Consider the following 15,557-nt stretch of genomic DNA (forward strand, 5'->3'; position numbering starts at 1 on the left):
AGCTGTGGTGCCTTGAGCCACTCGTAGCAGCAGAGCTTTTCGCCGGATCAAAACTTATTTACAAGGCTGTCACTCATACCGTGGACAATACAGTGAACAGGGCAAAATAAATTGCTGACACTGCTGGTGTGAATTCAGCTTAAGAGCCTACACTAAGCAGTCACATATAAAGTGAGTCTGTCCCTATACTATAAAGTATAATAGAATTGCACAACATGGCTGTGGAAGTGTGGATGTGTTCGACGATGATTGGCAATGTTTGATAATAAGCTATTCCTTTCATTCTGGTGTAGGCCTACAGTGCTCTGAAGCGCCTTCCAGAAGGAGATGTGGTGGCCAGGATGTGAGGGGTCCCGCTCCCTGGCTTTGGTGGTGAAGAGATCTTGGAGTGAAGGCTCTACAGACTTGATGATGCACTGCAGCTGGTGTGTGTCCTGTTCAGTGTCAGTGCCCAACCCAATGTTGGGCACCACAGCTGTGCCTGGCAGGAGAGCTTGTAAACAACCTATACATTAAAACTTTGTTATCAATTCAGTACTTCCTGCACAGTCCTATAGTCAGTGTAAGAAGGCCCACTCCACAGAAACTGCCCTGCTGGCAGTCACAGAAGCACTACATGCTGCCCAAGCTGCTTCCCACTCTGCAGTACTGATCCTCCTAGACCTATCGGCAGCATTTGACACAGTGAACCACCAGCTGCTCCTAGACACCCTAGCGGATCTAGGCATCGGTGGAACGGCACTAAAGTGGTTCTCTTCCTACCTCACCGACCGGACCTACCAGGTTTCCTGGAAAGGTCTGTTATCATCCCCCCGAACCCTCCAAACTGGGGTCCCACAGGGATCGGTTCTTGGTCCCCTCCTTTTCTCACTGTACACTAAATCCCTTGGCACTATCATCTCTGCTCACAATATATCCTATCACTGCTACGCCGATGACACACAACTGTTTCTATCCTTCCCCCCCTCTGCCACTCAGGTGGAAGAGCGCATCACCGCATGCCTGGCTGACATCTCACAGTGGATGTCCTCCAACCACCTCAAACTGAACCCAGACAAGACTGAGCTTCTCTTCTTCCCAGCTAAGTCCTGCCCTATGCGGGAGCTAACTATCTCCATAGACAACGCCCTGGTAACGTCTGTCCCAACAGCCAGGAATCTTGGTGTTGTCCTGGACAGTCAGCTCTCGTTCAAAACTCACATCACAGCTGTCACTCGATCCTGTAGGTTCACACTCTATAACATACGACGAATTAGACCGTTCCTCACCCAGGAATCAGCCCAGCTCCTAATCCAGACAACAGTCTTGTCAAAACTTGACTATTGTAACTCCCTCCTTACTGGCCTACCAGCATGTGCACTTAAGCCTCTCCAGCTGATCCAAAATGCTGCAGCTCGCTTGGTCTTCAACCAGCCAAAATTCTCACATGTCTCCCCCCTGCTCCGCTCCCTCCACTGGCTCCCGGTCGCTGCCCGCACAGAATACAAAACCCTGATGCTGGCATTCAAAGCAACCAAAGGTATGGCTCCCCCATATCTTGCAAGTATGATCGAACCCTACAAACCCTCCCGCTCACTCAGATCAGCCAACGCAGGGAAGCTGGAAGTACCCTCACTAAAAACGCCGGGACAACGCTCCACACGTCCCAAACTCTTCTCCCTTCTGGCTCCAAAACTGTGGAATGCACTTCCCATTGCAGTCAGAACTGCAGCATCACTCCCAATCTTCCGCCGTAGTCTGAAAACCCACCTTTTCAGACTCCATCATGGCCCATAGCACTTACCCCACCCCCTTAGATAGCAATTCTAGTAGTCATAGCACATCATAGTACATATGTGTAGCATAGTAGTATAGATGTATAGCTTATATGTATAGTTTCATTATAGATATTCCACTGTTACTTTCTTAGCTACGCATGTTTCATGATAAATGTCTTTATGTGATGTATTCCCATGCTTTTGTTCTTGCTTAAATGTAAGTCGCTCTGGATTAAGAGCGTCTGCTAAATGCCTAAATTGTAAATTGTAATGTCCCCTCTATAACTTGGGAGAGGACAGACTCGCAGCTGAAGATATCTCACCTCTGTATGCATTGTTACCATCTCATACAAGACCAATGACGATTGTGTCACCTGCAAAACGTCAGGAGTTTAACCGGAGTCATTGGTGTAAAAGGAGAAGAGCAGTGGGGAGAGGACGCAGCCCTGTGGTACGCCAGTGCTGGTTGATCGGGTGGAGAACGTAAGTTTCCCCGTCCTCACTGCAGATTTTGTGAGACAAACAAGCGGACGACAACAATGAGCAACTACATTACATGTTAGAAACAATTGCCCAACACAAACCAACCCGCAACTATACCAATATTTACAAACAACCATAGGCCTACATAAAAACGCTTATAATAGGCGCACATGGCAACGTGCCTCACTTGCTGCTTGCTGTCAATGAAAACAGCTGGTAATCCACAGACAGGCACATTGAGCTGAGAGCTTGGAGTGAAGTAGTCCTCGGATGATCGTGTATGTGTTTAAAACAAAAAAGAAACAAAAATGAGGCGCAACCACCTCATTTCGCTCTTTTCGCCCTGTTGTAGCGCAGATCAGTCAACTCAGCACTGTCTTATCTTCTCTTCTGTTCTGTCTCTGCTCCACAGACTTCGTTTAATGAGGATGGTGTATTAGTTATTAAAAAGTCCTCACCCTCTCTCACGGGTGCCCCTAAAGAGGAATTATTAGCAAGTAAGTGCACTTTATGGTCCCCATTTGAGTTATTTCACATTCCTGACACCATAAATCCACACAATTTGAAGGAAATGCGATATGAGCGTGTGTGTGTGTGTGTGTGTGTGTGTGTGTGTGTGTGTGTGTGTGTGAGCGTGTGTGCGCGAGTGTGGGGGGGTGTATATAAGGTGAATTAATTCAGTTTGGAAGGAATGAACTGAAGTGCTTTTTTCACTGATATAATAGATCTTTTTGGGAGGATTTTCATCTGGGGGATTCAGGTGACAAAAAATGGAAATTGCAGATGGAGAGTGGAAGTGTGTGTGTGTGTGTGTGTGTGTGTGTGTGTGTGTGTGTGTGTGTGTGTGTGTGTGTGTGTGTGTGCGTCTGTGTGCGAGAGAGAGGGGGAGAGAGGAGAGAGGGGGGGGGGAGAGAGAGAGAGAGGGGGGGGGGGGAGAAGAGAGAGAGAGAGAGAGAGAGAGAGAGAGAGAGAGAGAGAGGGAGGAGGAGGGAGACAGCAGGGCTGTCGCAGCTGACAGGGCAAGGAGCCAAGCCATAAGTAAGGCAGATATAGCCAATGTGCAGAGATAAATGAGGTAATATCTGCATGGATCAATGTCACTACTGTTCCTCTAAAAGGGGCTCTCTCCATAAATCATGACACTGCTCCATTCACTGCACACATACACAGTACGCACGCACGCACGCACACACACACACACACACACACACACACACACACACACACACACACACACACACACACACACACACACACACACAAATCCTACATTCCAGATATACCACTCATTCAATCTCTGTGCAGGCCAGCCTACGTGTTCCACATACGCACTGAACACAAATTGCATAAAGTACTACGCACGCACGCACATGCACGCACGCACACGCACACACACACACACACACACACACACACACACACACACACACACACACACACACACACACACACACACACACACACACACACACACAGGTCACTGAGGTCAGGTGCAGTTGCCAGTTAGGCTACAAGAGGGTATGATCGGTGCAGCGCGCCATCACATAAATACAGACACAGACTGTAACACACACACACACACACACACACACACACACGCAGACATTACGTTCACATTCACAATCAAAACACACACACACAGCCCTCTCAGTATGAATTAAGATGGTACAGTATCAAGCTGTCTCTGGAGTCTGGACACCAGTGTGTAAAATGTCTCCTTCCGGTGAAGCGGCTCCATCACTGAGCAGGGGATAAGAGGATCCATTACGACGGCCCTCATCCGCCTAATGAGAAATCAAGTGGCTTGACTTTTCACATGAATCCCATCATGTCCACTCATATTACTAAACCAAGATGTCACTGGCTGCGTTTAGCATGACCGATAGTACCAACCAACCACTTCCTGAAAACGCCAGCTGGGCCCTCTGGCCTCATCATTTGTTGCATGCTAACAGCACCATCTTGTGGGTGACAAGTAAACTGCAGGTCATATGATTTCCTACTTAGTTTTGGCTTCCTACTTCCAGAAAGAAATCACGCCTTAAGTTACAGACACACCTTTTTCATGTTTTACTTCATTACTCTACTTGTGAACTGGTGATGTAAAAGATTGCAGTTGCAGCAGGATAGCACATATCATATGGGTATGTTGCACATCATAGAGACACATGGATGAAAACAAAATCTCTTTTCTGCTGCATGTCACAAGACATAATATTTTGAGAGGTCAAAAGATATTTTTGTAAAAAAAAATATATATATATATCTATAGGCCTACTGTATATCATTTTTATTTTGGTAACAGATTTGGGTACGTGCCTGTTATGCTTACTATATAAAACAGGGCCTGACATGCTCTGTGACACTGGGGCCTGATGTGTTAGGGCGTCACATTCCATGTGACACTAGGGCCTGATGTGATAGGGCGTCACATTCCATCATAGTCCGCCAGTCAGGGTTGTGGAGCGGGAAATTTGGTAGATAGTCTTTTTTATTGGCCTAAAATATTGTCTATAGGCCTATACATACATTCATGAATCACTTACTGACCGGCTGTCAGTATTGAGCAATTATTTTTATAGGGGTTTCTTTTGACCCTACCATTAAGGCAAAAATGTCAAACTTTCCTCATGCTTTAAGTAGCATGAAACATGTCACACTAGGGGGTTTTCATGATTCTGAATCCATTCCAAGTTAGTTAGCATTAGTTTGGCACAAAAAACACTCCTTGTTTGGCCGATATCGATATAATTAATTGCCGTTATGGCCGATAACCGATATTACCGATGTCAATATTTTATCTCATTCTGTATTAAGAAAATAAGTTTTGTCCATTCTGAAAAGTCCATGTAACAGGGTATCTGCACTGCAGGCTTACGCAAGTCAGATTTAATTTAAATACCTTTTTATTTGATATTTGCTTGTAGATCTGTTCAAGCTGTTACTTTGTATCTGTAAAGACAGATCGGTCTAATTGATTAATCGAACTGATGCCGATTAATCTAAAAACAACTAGAATTGGCCGATACCGATGTGTTTGCCGATTAATCTCCCATTACTACTCAATACTGACAGCCGGTCAGCAAGTGGATTCATGAAGTATATAGACAATATTTTATGCCAATAAAAAAAGACTAGACTATACAAAATGTTCCACTTTAAACAAAAGTGCTATCAAGTCAGTATCTTGACAAACAGACAGACAGACAGACGTCTCCTTATTGTATTCTGGTTTGTATAGGTGAACATAAAGTGTGAATAGGTGAACATAAAGTCAAAATACTAGATCTACAAGCTTTTGGCATTGTGACACGTTCTGGCCTTGTAGATCCTCTATTTTCACCAAGTGTAGTCAGTTTAGGCCCTGGGGGACCCTTATATATGGGACTTAAGTGGTTCCATGTGTTACAAGCACAGATTGGCCATCATCCCAACTAAAGTGACTAAGCATTACTGTGCAACTGTTGCCTAGCCACCAAATCACACAGTATCAGGGATTATCAGGCCCATATAAGGACATGTCTAACAGAGATGATGTCATCAGAACCAGATGCTGCTTGGGGCTCCCCCTTTCAGTTACAAGAATGTGTAGTCAAGTCGTAGACGTTGACTGAGTGAGCAAAGGGTGTGTACTCTCATCTGCTCCACAAAGATAGACAGTTACGGTGTGTGTGTGTGTGTGTGTGTGTTGGGGGTAAACGGGGTGGAGGAACAATACAAGAGAGAACAGGAAAACACAGGAAGAGTGAAGTGAAAGAGAGGGTTAGCACTTAGCAGCATAGTTGGGCTAAATGGGAAGGTTGGGGCAGCGTGCTAAACGCTGAGGAGGAGATTATTACCATCAGCAGCTGTTCCACAGCGTCAGGCTCAGCCATTAGAGGGACAGAATAACAGAGAAAGGACGAGAGAGAGAGAGAGAGAGAGAGAGAGAGAGAGCGCGCGAGCGAGCGAGCTGAGACAGCAGCATGGGAAAGTCAGGTAAGTGGAAACTGTTCTGCCACGACTAACTCTGATTGCATTCATTTGGCCTCAGCAAGAACTTTGACCCCAGAAACTGTGTGTGTGTGTGTGTGTGTGTGTGTGTGCGCGCGCGCGCGCGCGCATGCGTGCCTTTGTGAACTCGATCAGCTCGTTTTGCCTGTATTGAGGAAGGGATACTGTGTGTATATTTAACGTTGCCTAGGGTTCATGTAAATTCCTTCCCTGTTGTTTCTTGTGACAGTCTTGTCATTCATTATGACTCAGTCACCGTACGTTCCTCTCACTCTGTGTGAAGGGCTCATCAACTGCTATAAGGATCGACTGACTCACACTAGACAATCTTAAAGAAAGTTTGCAGATAAACAGCATTTTCCCATTCATCGCAAACAGTAGTTGATCTTTGAAAGGGACTCGGGAGACGGCAGTGCAGGGAGCAGAAGTATAAGATAGTTACAGCCATGATGGATGATTACACCCATAGGGCCGTGTGGGCGTTCACAGACTGTTTGATTGACAGCTCCCTGCAGTCACAATCCTGTTAGTTTTGTAGCACATCTAAGGACAGTTCAATGTATCATTCCTATTGGCCCATACAGTAGAATGAGTAGATCAGTGGGAATCTGGATCCAGGGACCCTCCGGTCTCTTGAGTGGGGTTCCAAATGGACCCGTACAGGTCTGTAACTCCCAGAGTGTACAAAATACAAATGGAACCAAATGGACTCTTACGCCCAATTTGGTTACAGAAGTCCTTGAAATTAGAAAGTGTGAGAGCCACTGCATGCAGACAGTAGATTGTGTGTGTGTGTGTGTGTGTGTGTGTGTGTGTGTGTGTGTGTGTGTGTGTGTCACAATCGGTCTATTGTAAGTGTGGGTCGCCATGAGACATATGAATAGACCTGTGAGTGATAGGCACCAGTTTGTTGTTGTATAGTGTGCGTGTGCTTCTTGGTTGTATGCATGCCTGTGTATTGGTGGCACAGACTGTGTGGGGGAGGGGGGGGGGGGGGGGGGTGGGTGGATTCTGGAGACGCATCATTATCTGTTTTTCGCTCCATCATACAGTATCTCTCTAACTCTGTCACTGTGGTCTCTCTCTCTCTCTCTCTCTCTCTCTCTTATCTCTTTCTTAAAACGCTTAACTAGTTTGGATTTGATTTGATCTAATTTCTCTTACATTTGGGAACGCATCCGACTCATGGAAAGAATAAGAGCATGGGGGAGCTATTTTTACACATGTAAGTAATGATTCAGACAAATTAACCGTACAGCTTGTATATGACAACAGTCAACATATAGTTATTGAGGATCAGAGGGGAATAGATAAACTCAGGATAGATGATAATGTTTCACCTTACATTAAGAAGTGAGATTCTGTCTCAACCTCTCCCTGATTACAAAGTCAACACAGCGTGGTATGGTAGCCATCTCAGCATGATGCTGTGTCCATTCTGCCTGTACATTGTCTATGTCAGTCAGTGGTTCTCAACTCTCTCTGGATCAGGGTCCACTTAGACATTTCAATAGCGTTTGCACTTTGCAGCCCACCCATCTGACCACTTAACCTCTTGAGTGGGCCGCGTGCATTTTCAGAGCATGAATTTTAAACGATCAATCAATCAATTTTGTTCCGGCTTGGATCAATGAAACTAATATAGTACCAAAATGAAATCAAATTTGTATTCTATGACATCAAAACATTTTACTTTATGGCAATTATTTTGGGGCCCACTTGTAATATCCTCACAGCCCACCATAGGTCCCTGACCAGAGGTTGAGAATCACCGTTCTGTTTTTCTTTTTCTCCCCCCACCACCCTACTTGACCCTGTTTAGGGTCAAATAGAATCCTGATTGACTTTGTGAGGTTTCGTTCCCATATTTGATATAATATAATTTTGGATGTGCCAGATTGATTGCTGTCTGTCTGTCCTGAATGTTGGTGCTCTCTCTGTGAACTATTAAGTATTTACTATTTTCTCTTGCACAATTGCTGCATGCAAGAATTCCAACAGATGTTTTACTCATTTGGTGTAATCTTGGATGGTTAATGGACCTCTCTCTCTCTATCTCTCAGCATCAAAGCAGTTCTCTGATGAGTTGTTGCACGTTCATAATGACTACAGGAAGAATCATCAGGCTCCTCCGCTCAAAATGAGCCGCAAGCTGAGCAGAGAGGCTGCACGGTGGGCACACACACACACACACACACACACACACACACACACACACACACACACACACACACACACACACACACACACACACACACACACACACACACAGGAAAATTAACAGCTCAGTTAACAATCATTTCACATAATGTTGAGTGTCCAATCGCTCAGGACAACAGTCATAGTTTAAAAGCTTACGCCGCCTAATGCATTAACTGCTAAACACACAAGTGGGCTCATCTGTCCTGTCATAAACATTACACGTTAAATGTGTCTGGTGCTGCCAATTAAGGAGTCATTATCATAATATCATTTCACTCTGAACTTGATTAATTGATAGACTGTGTTTCACACCTCATATACTAACAAACGTTGCCAAACAAACTCCCTGAGCTCATTGGCTCAGAATGCCATTCACCCGCGTGAGTGAGTCCAGAGACACAGAGATGTTGACAGCGAGCAGAGCTGTTTTGTGAATGGGGAACACGACTGTTTACAGTAAAGTGTTTACACTGGCTGTTCTGGAAGAGAAACTAAGTTAATCCACACCTGATAAACCAGGCCACTGTTTACGAGAACATGCACATACACAGTGAAATCCTCAGTGCACAATGTTAATGTAACTCTTTAGTGTGTACAAATAGACCTGAAAAGGTCCATTGAACATTAAATGAATACTGAGGATTTTACGGTGCACTGCGTTATGTTGTGTCGAGGAGACAGAATTTCAATTGAACCTTCAAAGAAGTGATTGATTGTTTAATCAATCAATCATTCAAAATATCAGGTACAGTCTTTCATATCCTAATCCTGTTTTTAAGTGATTAAACTATCTGAGCATATAACGCTGCTAATAACTATAATAATACACAACAAACACTAGTGATTTCAAATCTAATTTTAAAATGAGCTTTGCCATTAGAAACACATCTTTCACGGACCCTAAAGAGCGTGACTGTACTCAAGCGTGTAAGTAAGACATAATTACAAAGACGTGGATAGCTGTTTCTGCCTGCCTCTGTTGAGCAGAGGTTACAAAGGCTCAGGATTCCTCCCTATCAATTCTAATGCATGAGTTCGGGGTATTTTATTTGTGAGCTACAGTAGATCCAAATGTGCTCTACTATAGAAGATAGAAGATATAGAACGTGCAGTCCCGACCCCTTTCATGACGACGACAGGCCCAGGAAATAATTATAAAGTATTTATTTAAAGATCTTTAAAGCCTCAAACTAGATGAAGTGCCCCGCAGGGCACAGGTCTCCTCCAGGGCAGGTAAAATTGTGGCCTCCTGGTGGCGCGATAATAGGCCAATGTGAAAAGGGTGCCATTTCTTCTTACGCCTTGGATGGCAATTGGAATGTGTGTGAATGTAATGCACTGTAAATGTAAAGCGCCTTGGATATATATATATAAATGCACCATTTACCATTTACAATGCTGTCGCATGCTGAAAATAGTCGATTTACAAGCTTACTACGTGTCACGTTGTGACCCATACTAAGAGCTTGTCGATCTGCTATTTTTAACTCCTGGCGTTGATCGTGTGTGTGCGTGCGTGCGTGTGTGTGTGTGTGTGTGTGTGTGTGTGTGTGTGTGTGTGTGTGTGTGTGTGTGTGTGTGGGGCGCGTGGCGTGATCTGCGCATGTAGGTATGCAGAGAGTCTGGCCAGTACACGCATCCTGAAACACAGCGTGGAGTCTAGCAGGGGCAGTTGTGGAGAGAATCTGGCCTGGGCCTCTTACGACCAACCAGGTACACACACACATGCACGCACCCGCATACATACAGTATCACTTAATGAGTGGAATGGAATATCTGGTGTGAACATACACTTCACTGCATGTTCAGATGGCATAATCTCTCACAATGGTACTAAATAGGTCATGTGTATCACACACATACTGCAGACTGGCCATACAGACAGACAAGACAGGCCCCCCACTTTGAATGCCATCAACCCATAATCACCAGTAGGTTACTCATCAAGACCATGCAATTAATATTTAGGCTGACAACAACAACGTCTCCGCTCTAGTAAAGCCTATACTGTCTTACTACGAGCCTACTACGAGCTCACATCACAGACTGTGACTCTGTGCTTGAAAGTTGACAATTTATGGCAGTGTTTCCCAAACAGTGGGTCAGGATGGGCCAGATTTAAAAACAAGAAAATCTCACTTTTTCACGCGTTGTGAGCTTGTAGATCTGCTATTTTCTCTAGTTAAGAGACATTTCTCTGGTGGGAGATGAGCTAAGACGTTTGGGAACCACTGGTGGTCTATGGTGTGGAGCTCACAGTCTAATAACTCACTGCACAACAGTGTGTGGGTCCATGTGATTTATAACTTGTCTCTTACACTGTACGGTAGATTCACAGGAAAGTCCCAAGTGTTAATTTACACACAACAAAGATGGCTTTTACACCTCACAACACACAATGTAAAGTAGCATTGGATCATACAAAGGGTACTTGTCTATGTGTGTTTATTCATAAAGACATGCCATACACGCAGGGTGGTGTGTTGCACGTACCTGTCCTGCATAAGTGATTGCATCATTGTTTCTTAACCAGTGCATCAGGATGCCAAAAAGTTGTCACGACATGTTGTACTTGTAACAATATCATAGTGTTAATAGAGAACCTTTAATTCCATGCATGTTAGCTTCATGGTGCACGGCTGAGCTACACCAGGATTTTCAGCGTGCGTTTAGCTCGGTGTTTAGATCGGTGTAGCTTAGTGTTTAGCTCAGTGTTTAGCTCGGCCGTAAGACTAAATTCAGGACACTGGTCTAGGATAGGAAGGGCAGATTGAACGTGTTTTGTTTTTGTCCAATTTATTTGTAAGCGTAGCACGTTCTAAATGAACATACTTTGCTGATTTTGTAATGAGCCAAGTAAGGTTGTTTTTATGTTATGACACATTGTAAACACATTATGAAAGTGCAGATTGTAAGCTTCCAAAGGGTTTCAAATACAAACATGCTTACAACTTTGCTTTTAATTGGTGTGTGTGCGTGCGTGCATGCTTTCATGCGTGCGCGTGTGTGCGCAGGAAAGGATGTGGCAGACCGCTGGTACGACGAGGTAAAGCAGTACAACTTCAACCGCCCTGGATTCTCCTCTGGCACTGGTGAGCTTCTACATGTTCAAGAATGCACAGTCATGCAGATACCTGCTCTGTTTATGTGCCTATCTACCTAACTCTAGCTATCTGTGTCGATTGATCTTAAATATTGATCACATTGTTTTCCGTTCCCTGTTCTGTTATTATTCTGTATGGTCCCGTTTTTTAACAGCATACAATCAGTCTGTGAATCAACACCAATCTATCGTATTTGTGTATGCATGTGTGTCAGAGTTACTGAGTTACAACCAGGGCTGGGCTAGCAGGCCCGGGGATAAAAGTGTGTCCTACATACAGCACAAGTGCAAAGGTTAAAAAAGTAGTAATGTGTAAGGAATATAGATTCAGACCAAATGTGAGCAGTATGAGCATGGGTTACAATACAGGTATTGTACAGAATGCTCTTGTCTTCTCTAACCCAGTGTCCACAGCAGCTGAAACGCCACATTATGCAGTGGCAGATCATATAAAGGCATTGCATTGTCACAGCCGGGGAACAATCTGGTGAATTCCATGTGATTCTCCTCATTCCAGTGAATCACACTTGGACTGGTTCCAAAATCTGACTCATGAGAGAGGAATGAACTAAGGATTAATGTAACACTGAGACGTAGGAGAAGAGAGAGAGAGAGATAGAGGAAAGAGAAGCGATGGAAGAGCATGGTGACTGTAAATGTTTAGAGGAGATCATGTACCGTGTGTGTGTGTGTGTGTGTGTGTGTGTGTGTGTGTGTGTGTGTGTGTGTGTGTGTGTGTGTGTGTGTGTGTGTGTGTGTGTGTGTGTGTCTTACTCTTCACTTTCTATCCTCTGCTCTGCTGTGTCTTTCCGTCAGTCTCATCTCTCCATATTTTCTGTCATCATCTTTCCACTTTCCATCTGCCTTTCTCTCTCCCCCTCCACCTTCCCCCTCGCTCCCTCGGACCCCACCCTCCCATGTCTCATCAGTTACTGTAGAGATGAAAGAATGTAATGATTATTTTCATTCCAGAATGGAAAATTCTTAATCTCTCTCTCTCTCTCTCTCTCTCTCTCCCCCACCCCCCCCCTTTCTCTCTCTAGGTCATTTCACGGCAATGGTTTGGAAGAGCACTAAGAAGCTGGGTGTGGGAAAGGCCGTGGCATCAGATGGCTCTTCCTTTGTGGTGGCCAGGTACTTCCCCGCGGGCAACATCACCAACCAAGGACACTTTGAGAGCAATGTGCTCCCAGTTACTGCACCAAGCTCCTAAAGACGGAAGGAAATACTCTCCTGCCAGTTCAGATAAAAAATGTGCAACTAGTCGTCACGCTGTTTGGTTCCAACTGGAGGTACTTGTTGCAGCGCCACACCGCCTCAGTATCCTTTCTCTGTACAAAATAGCATTCCGTAAAAAAAAAAACTCTGATGAGATGATACAGTTTAAGAACATTGCAGAGAATAATGTCAGCCATGGCAGTGTGAACTAACCCATCTCAGAAGTCTGTTGGCAGATGTTGTCTTGGGAGATTCGTCTCATCGCAAATCTTTCATCTGAACTGGCTTTAAGACCCTGCCCCACTGAGAACTGATTCAGTTACTGCAACTACTGACCATGTTACCGGGCAGACTGTGTCTCTGGAGTTATGGTTAGTCACGGGGCTGAGAGACAGAGTCCACCACCAGGACGGTTCCTTTCCCCTCTCCACTGTGCCACTACCACCATCCAGCGGACTGGATTTTGGACTTTTGCTTTGAATCACTGTAATTTAAAGCGTTGGGGGGGAATTCTCAATAGGACAATAGACTGGTTGTTTTCAAATGCACACCTGTGGAGCCAGAACCGATCCAGAACTCTCTACACCTGAGGCTCGGTCAATTAATAATTAGAGAATTTGTTGAATAGAAAACTAGCTGTCTGGGTCCTGAGGAATAGAGTTCAGACTTCAGAGCCATTAATATAGAATGAAAGGTATTCCTAATTTCCTAATTTGAATTTGCTAATATTTTCTTCCCTGTTTTAAATACATTTAGTTTTGACTGTATACTGATAAAAGCATTCCATATACGCCAACGCCTCCTGAGCCAGTACTGTCACCTTTAGCCAAGTCTATATACATTTCCTGTCCACTATTAATTTGGAGGAGGCCTGTGTCCTGATCAGGGACATTAAGGGATTAAGGTATTTATAGCAAGTTATTTAGCACGTAGTGCAGCATGTACACACATACTACAAAGACGGTGTTCTATTTCACCAACAGTCTGTGTTGGATTTTACAGTTACGGTACTTTAATTTGAAATTTAAGACCCTGTATGCAAATCACACAGGCCAGACGGTCAATGACACACGACAAGCACACATTTCATCACCCCATTTCTGCACAGCGGCAGAAGCAGCAGCGGCAAAGCCTGGGCCGTGGATCAGTGGTCCAGGCACCTTTGGCTGGTAATCCAGTCTGGCAGTGTTCTGCGGGTTCGACTCCCGATCCCGACGGCCTTTACTGCATGTCATCCCCCCATCTCTCTCCCCATTTCATGTCAGCCTACTGTCTCTCCCTCCGTAAAAAAATAAAAAAATAAAAAGCAGCAGCAGCAGCAATAAATAATATGTCTTACCTATATTAGGGAGAAAGTGCCTTCCCTTTCCCCATGAATATATCCAACCAGGCAATAGTTTATTAAATGAGTTTGCAACGCGCTCTCCAGCTCAAATGTAAACCGAGGTGCAACCATTAACAGGTTCCTGTGTCACGCAGTACCAGTTACAAAGATTCCTACTACCCAAAGGTAGGTCCTAAACCACAGATACCTGTATTACTAAAAAAAACACCTATTTTTTCCCCAAAGTTAAATACATTTTTGTTGTGCTCTATATATTTTTTAAATATAAACATTTATTTTTACAAAAACAACATATATGTTTTTCTCCCCCCCCCCCCCACCTGTGCTGCAGCACCCTCAGCACCCCCGTGCCCTGATAGAGATTGTTCTCCACCGAGTGCACACCTAGGCCTACTGGTATTGTCTGTTTTGGTTGTTTTGTGTGATGGCGTGGTGTATTGACTTTTAATTGTGTACTTTTATATCAGCTGTTCATTTCATTGCATTATTGTGTTCTAGTTGTCACTAATTGTCAACTGACTTTGCATAAATCATTTAGTAGGCCTATTAAATGTTTCTCTAAATAAAGCATTCAAATCAAAGAGATTATCACTTAAAAAGTTTAAATCGTAAATTTTAAGTTTTTATTAAGGTAACCAATCAACCAGTACAATTTGGGTTCAAACAGGTCATCATGCATGTAAGGCTGTCAGAACATATAAGGGCAAAGTTAAACAACATATAAGAAATAATTCTACAATAATTCACTTACAATTAACACTGTACATACTGTAGTGTACAGTATATGGGCATCTTGAAAGAACCATACAATATATAGAATCAATCGTATAACAATCTGCAATAGAACAGGAAAGAATATTTTATATTCAAAATGGTGATAGATGGTAAAAGATGTAATCTACTGTAGGTAGAGGTGTAGTATCTGTTGACAGTTTTGTTATTGTTCCATCAATGTAATGAAAGCAGATAGCTCTATGATATTGGTCGGGGGGAAAAAAGCTGCAATCGTGAAAGCTGGTTATATACTGTAAAGGGGTTTTGGGGGTACTGATGCGTGCAAGGAAGCCACACAGACAGTGTTAAAAATCATAACATGCTTTAAGAAATTTCACTTCAATAAATCATTGCCTCAAATCATCTTTAAAAAAGTTGAACTGTAAAATACATTCTCATCTTCTTCTACTCAACATTTCACTTATCAGATGTTTGCTTCAGGGAACTGTGTCTTGTAATCGTCATCTGGGCTGCCGTAGCCTATGTTGCGATGACGGCCGGCTCTCTGATTTTCCCGCTTTGACTTGAATCTAACCCTAACCTCTGAATAGTTGAGCTCTACGTCTTCTTCACTGGTCTCCGTGTCAGAGTTTCCCTGCCTGGGGTTCTTTGGAGGACATGATGCTCCTCTGATGTTCTCATAGTTTTCCAGCCCTTTCTTCTCATCCTAAGAGTGATCAGT

The 15,557-nt window shown here is 43.9% G+C and overlaps 1 protein-coding gene across 2 annotated transcripts; it reads left to right on the forward strand.

Moving 5' to 3' along the window:
* The first annotated feature begins 5,954 nt into the window (after window positions 1-5,954).
* On the forward strand, window positions 5,955-15,085 carry glipr2l (GLI pathogenesis-related 2, like). Of its 2 annotated transcripts, XM_080767125.1 has the most exons (5): window positions 5,955-6,218; window positions 8,297-8,405; window positions 10,045-10,148; window positions 11,450-11,527; window positions 12,582-15,085. In XM_080767125.1, exons 1-5 carry the CDS (start codon window positions 6,206-6,208, stop codon window positions 12,749-12,751), a joined length of 474 nt encoding a protein of 157 aa, XP_080623251.1. In that variant the 5' UTR covers window positions 5,955-6,205; the 3' UTR covers window positions 12,752-15,085. The 2 variants fall into 2 exon arrangements, with proteins under 2 accessions (XP_080623251.1, XP_080623252.1); XM_080767126.1 differs by lacking the exon at window positions 11,450-11,527.
* Window positions 15,086-15,557: the final 472 nt, after the last annotated feature.

The sequence above is a fragment of the Protomyctophum bolini genome, assembly GCF_963924005.1.
Source record: "Protomyctophum bolini genome assembly, chromosome: 7".
NCBI classification, from domain to species: domain Eukaryota; kingdom Metazoa; phylum Chordata; class Actinopteri; order Myctophiformes; family Myctophidae; genus Protomyctophum; species Protomyctophum bolini.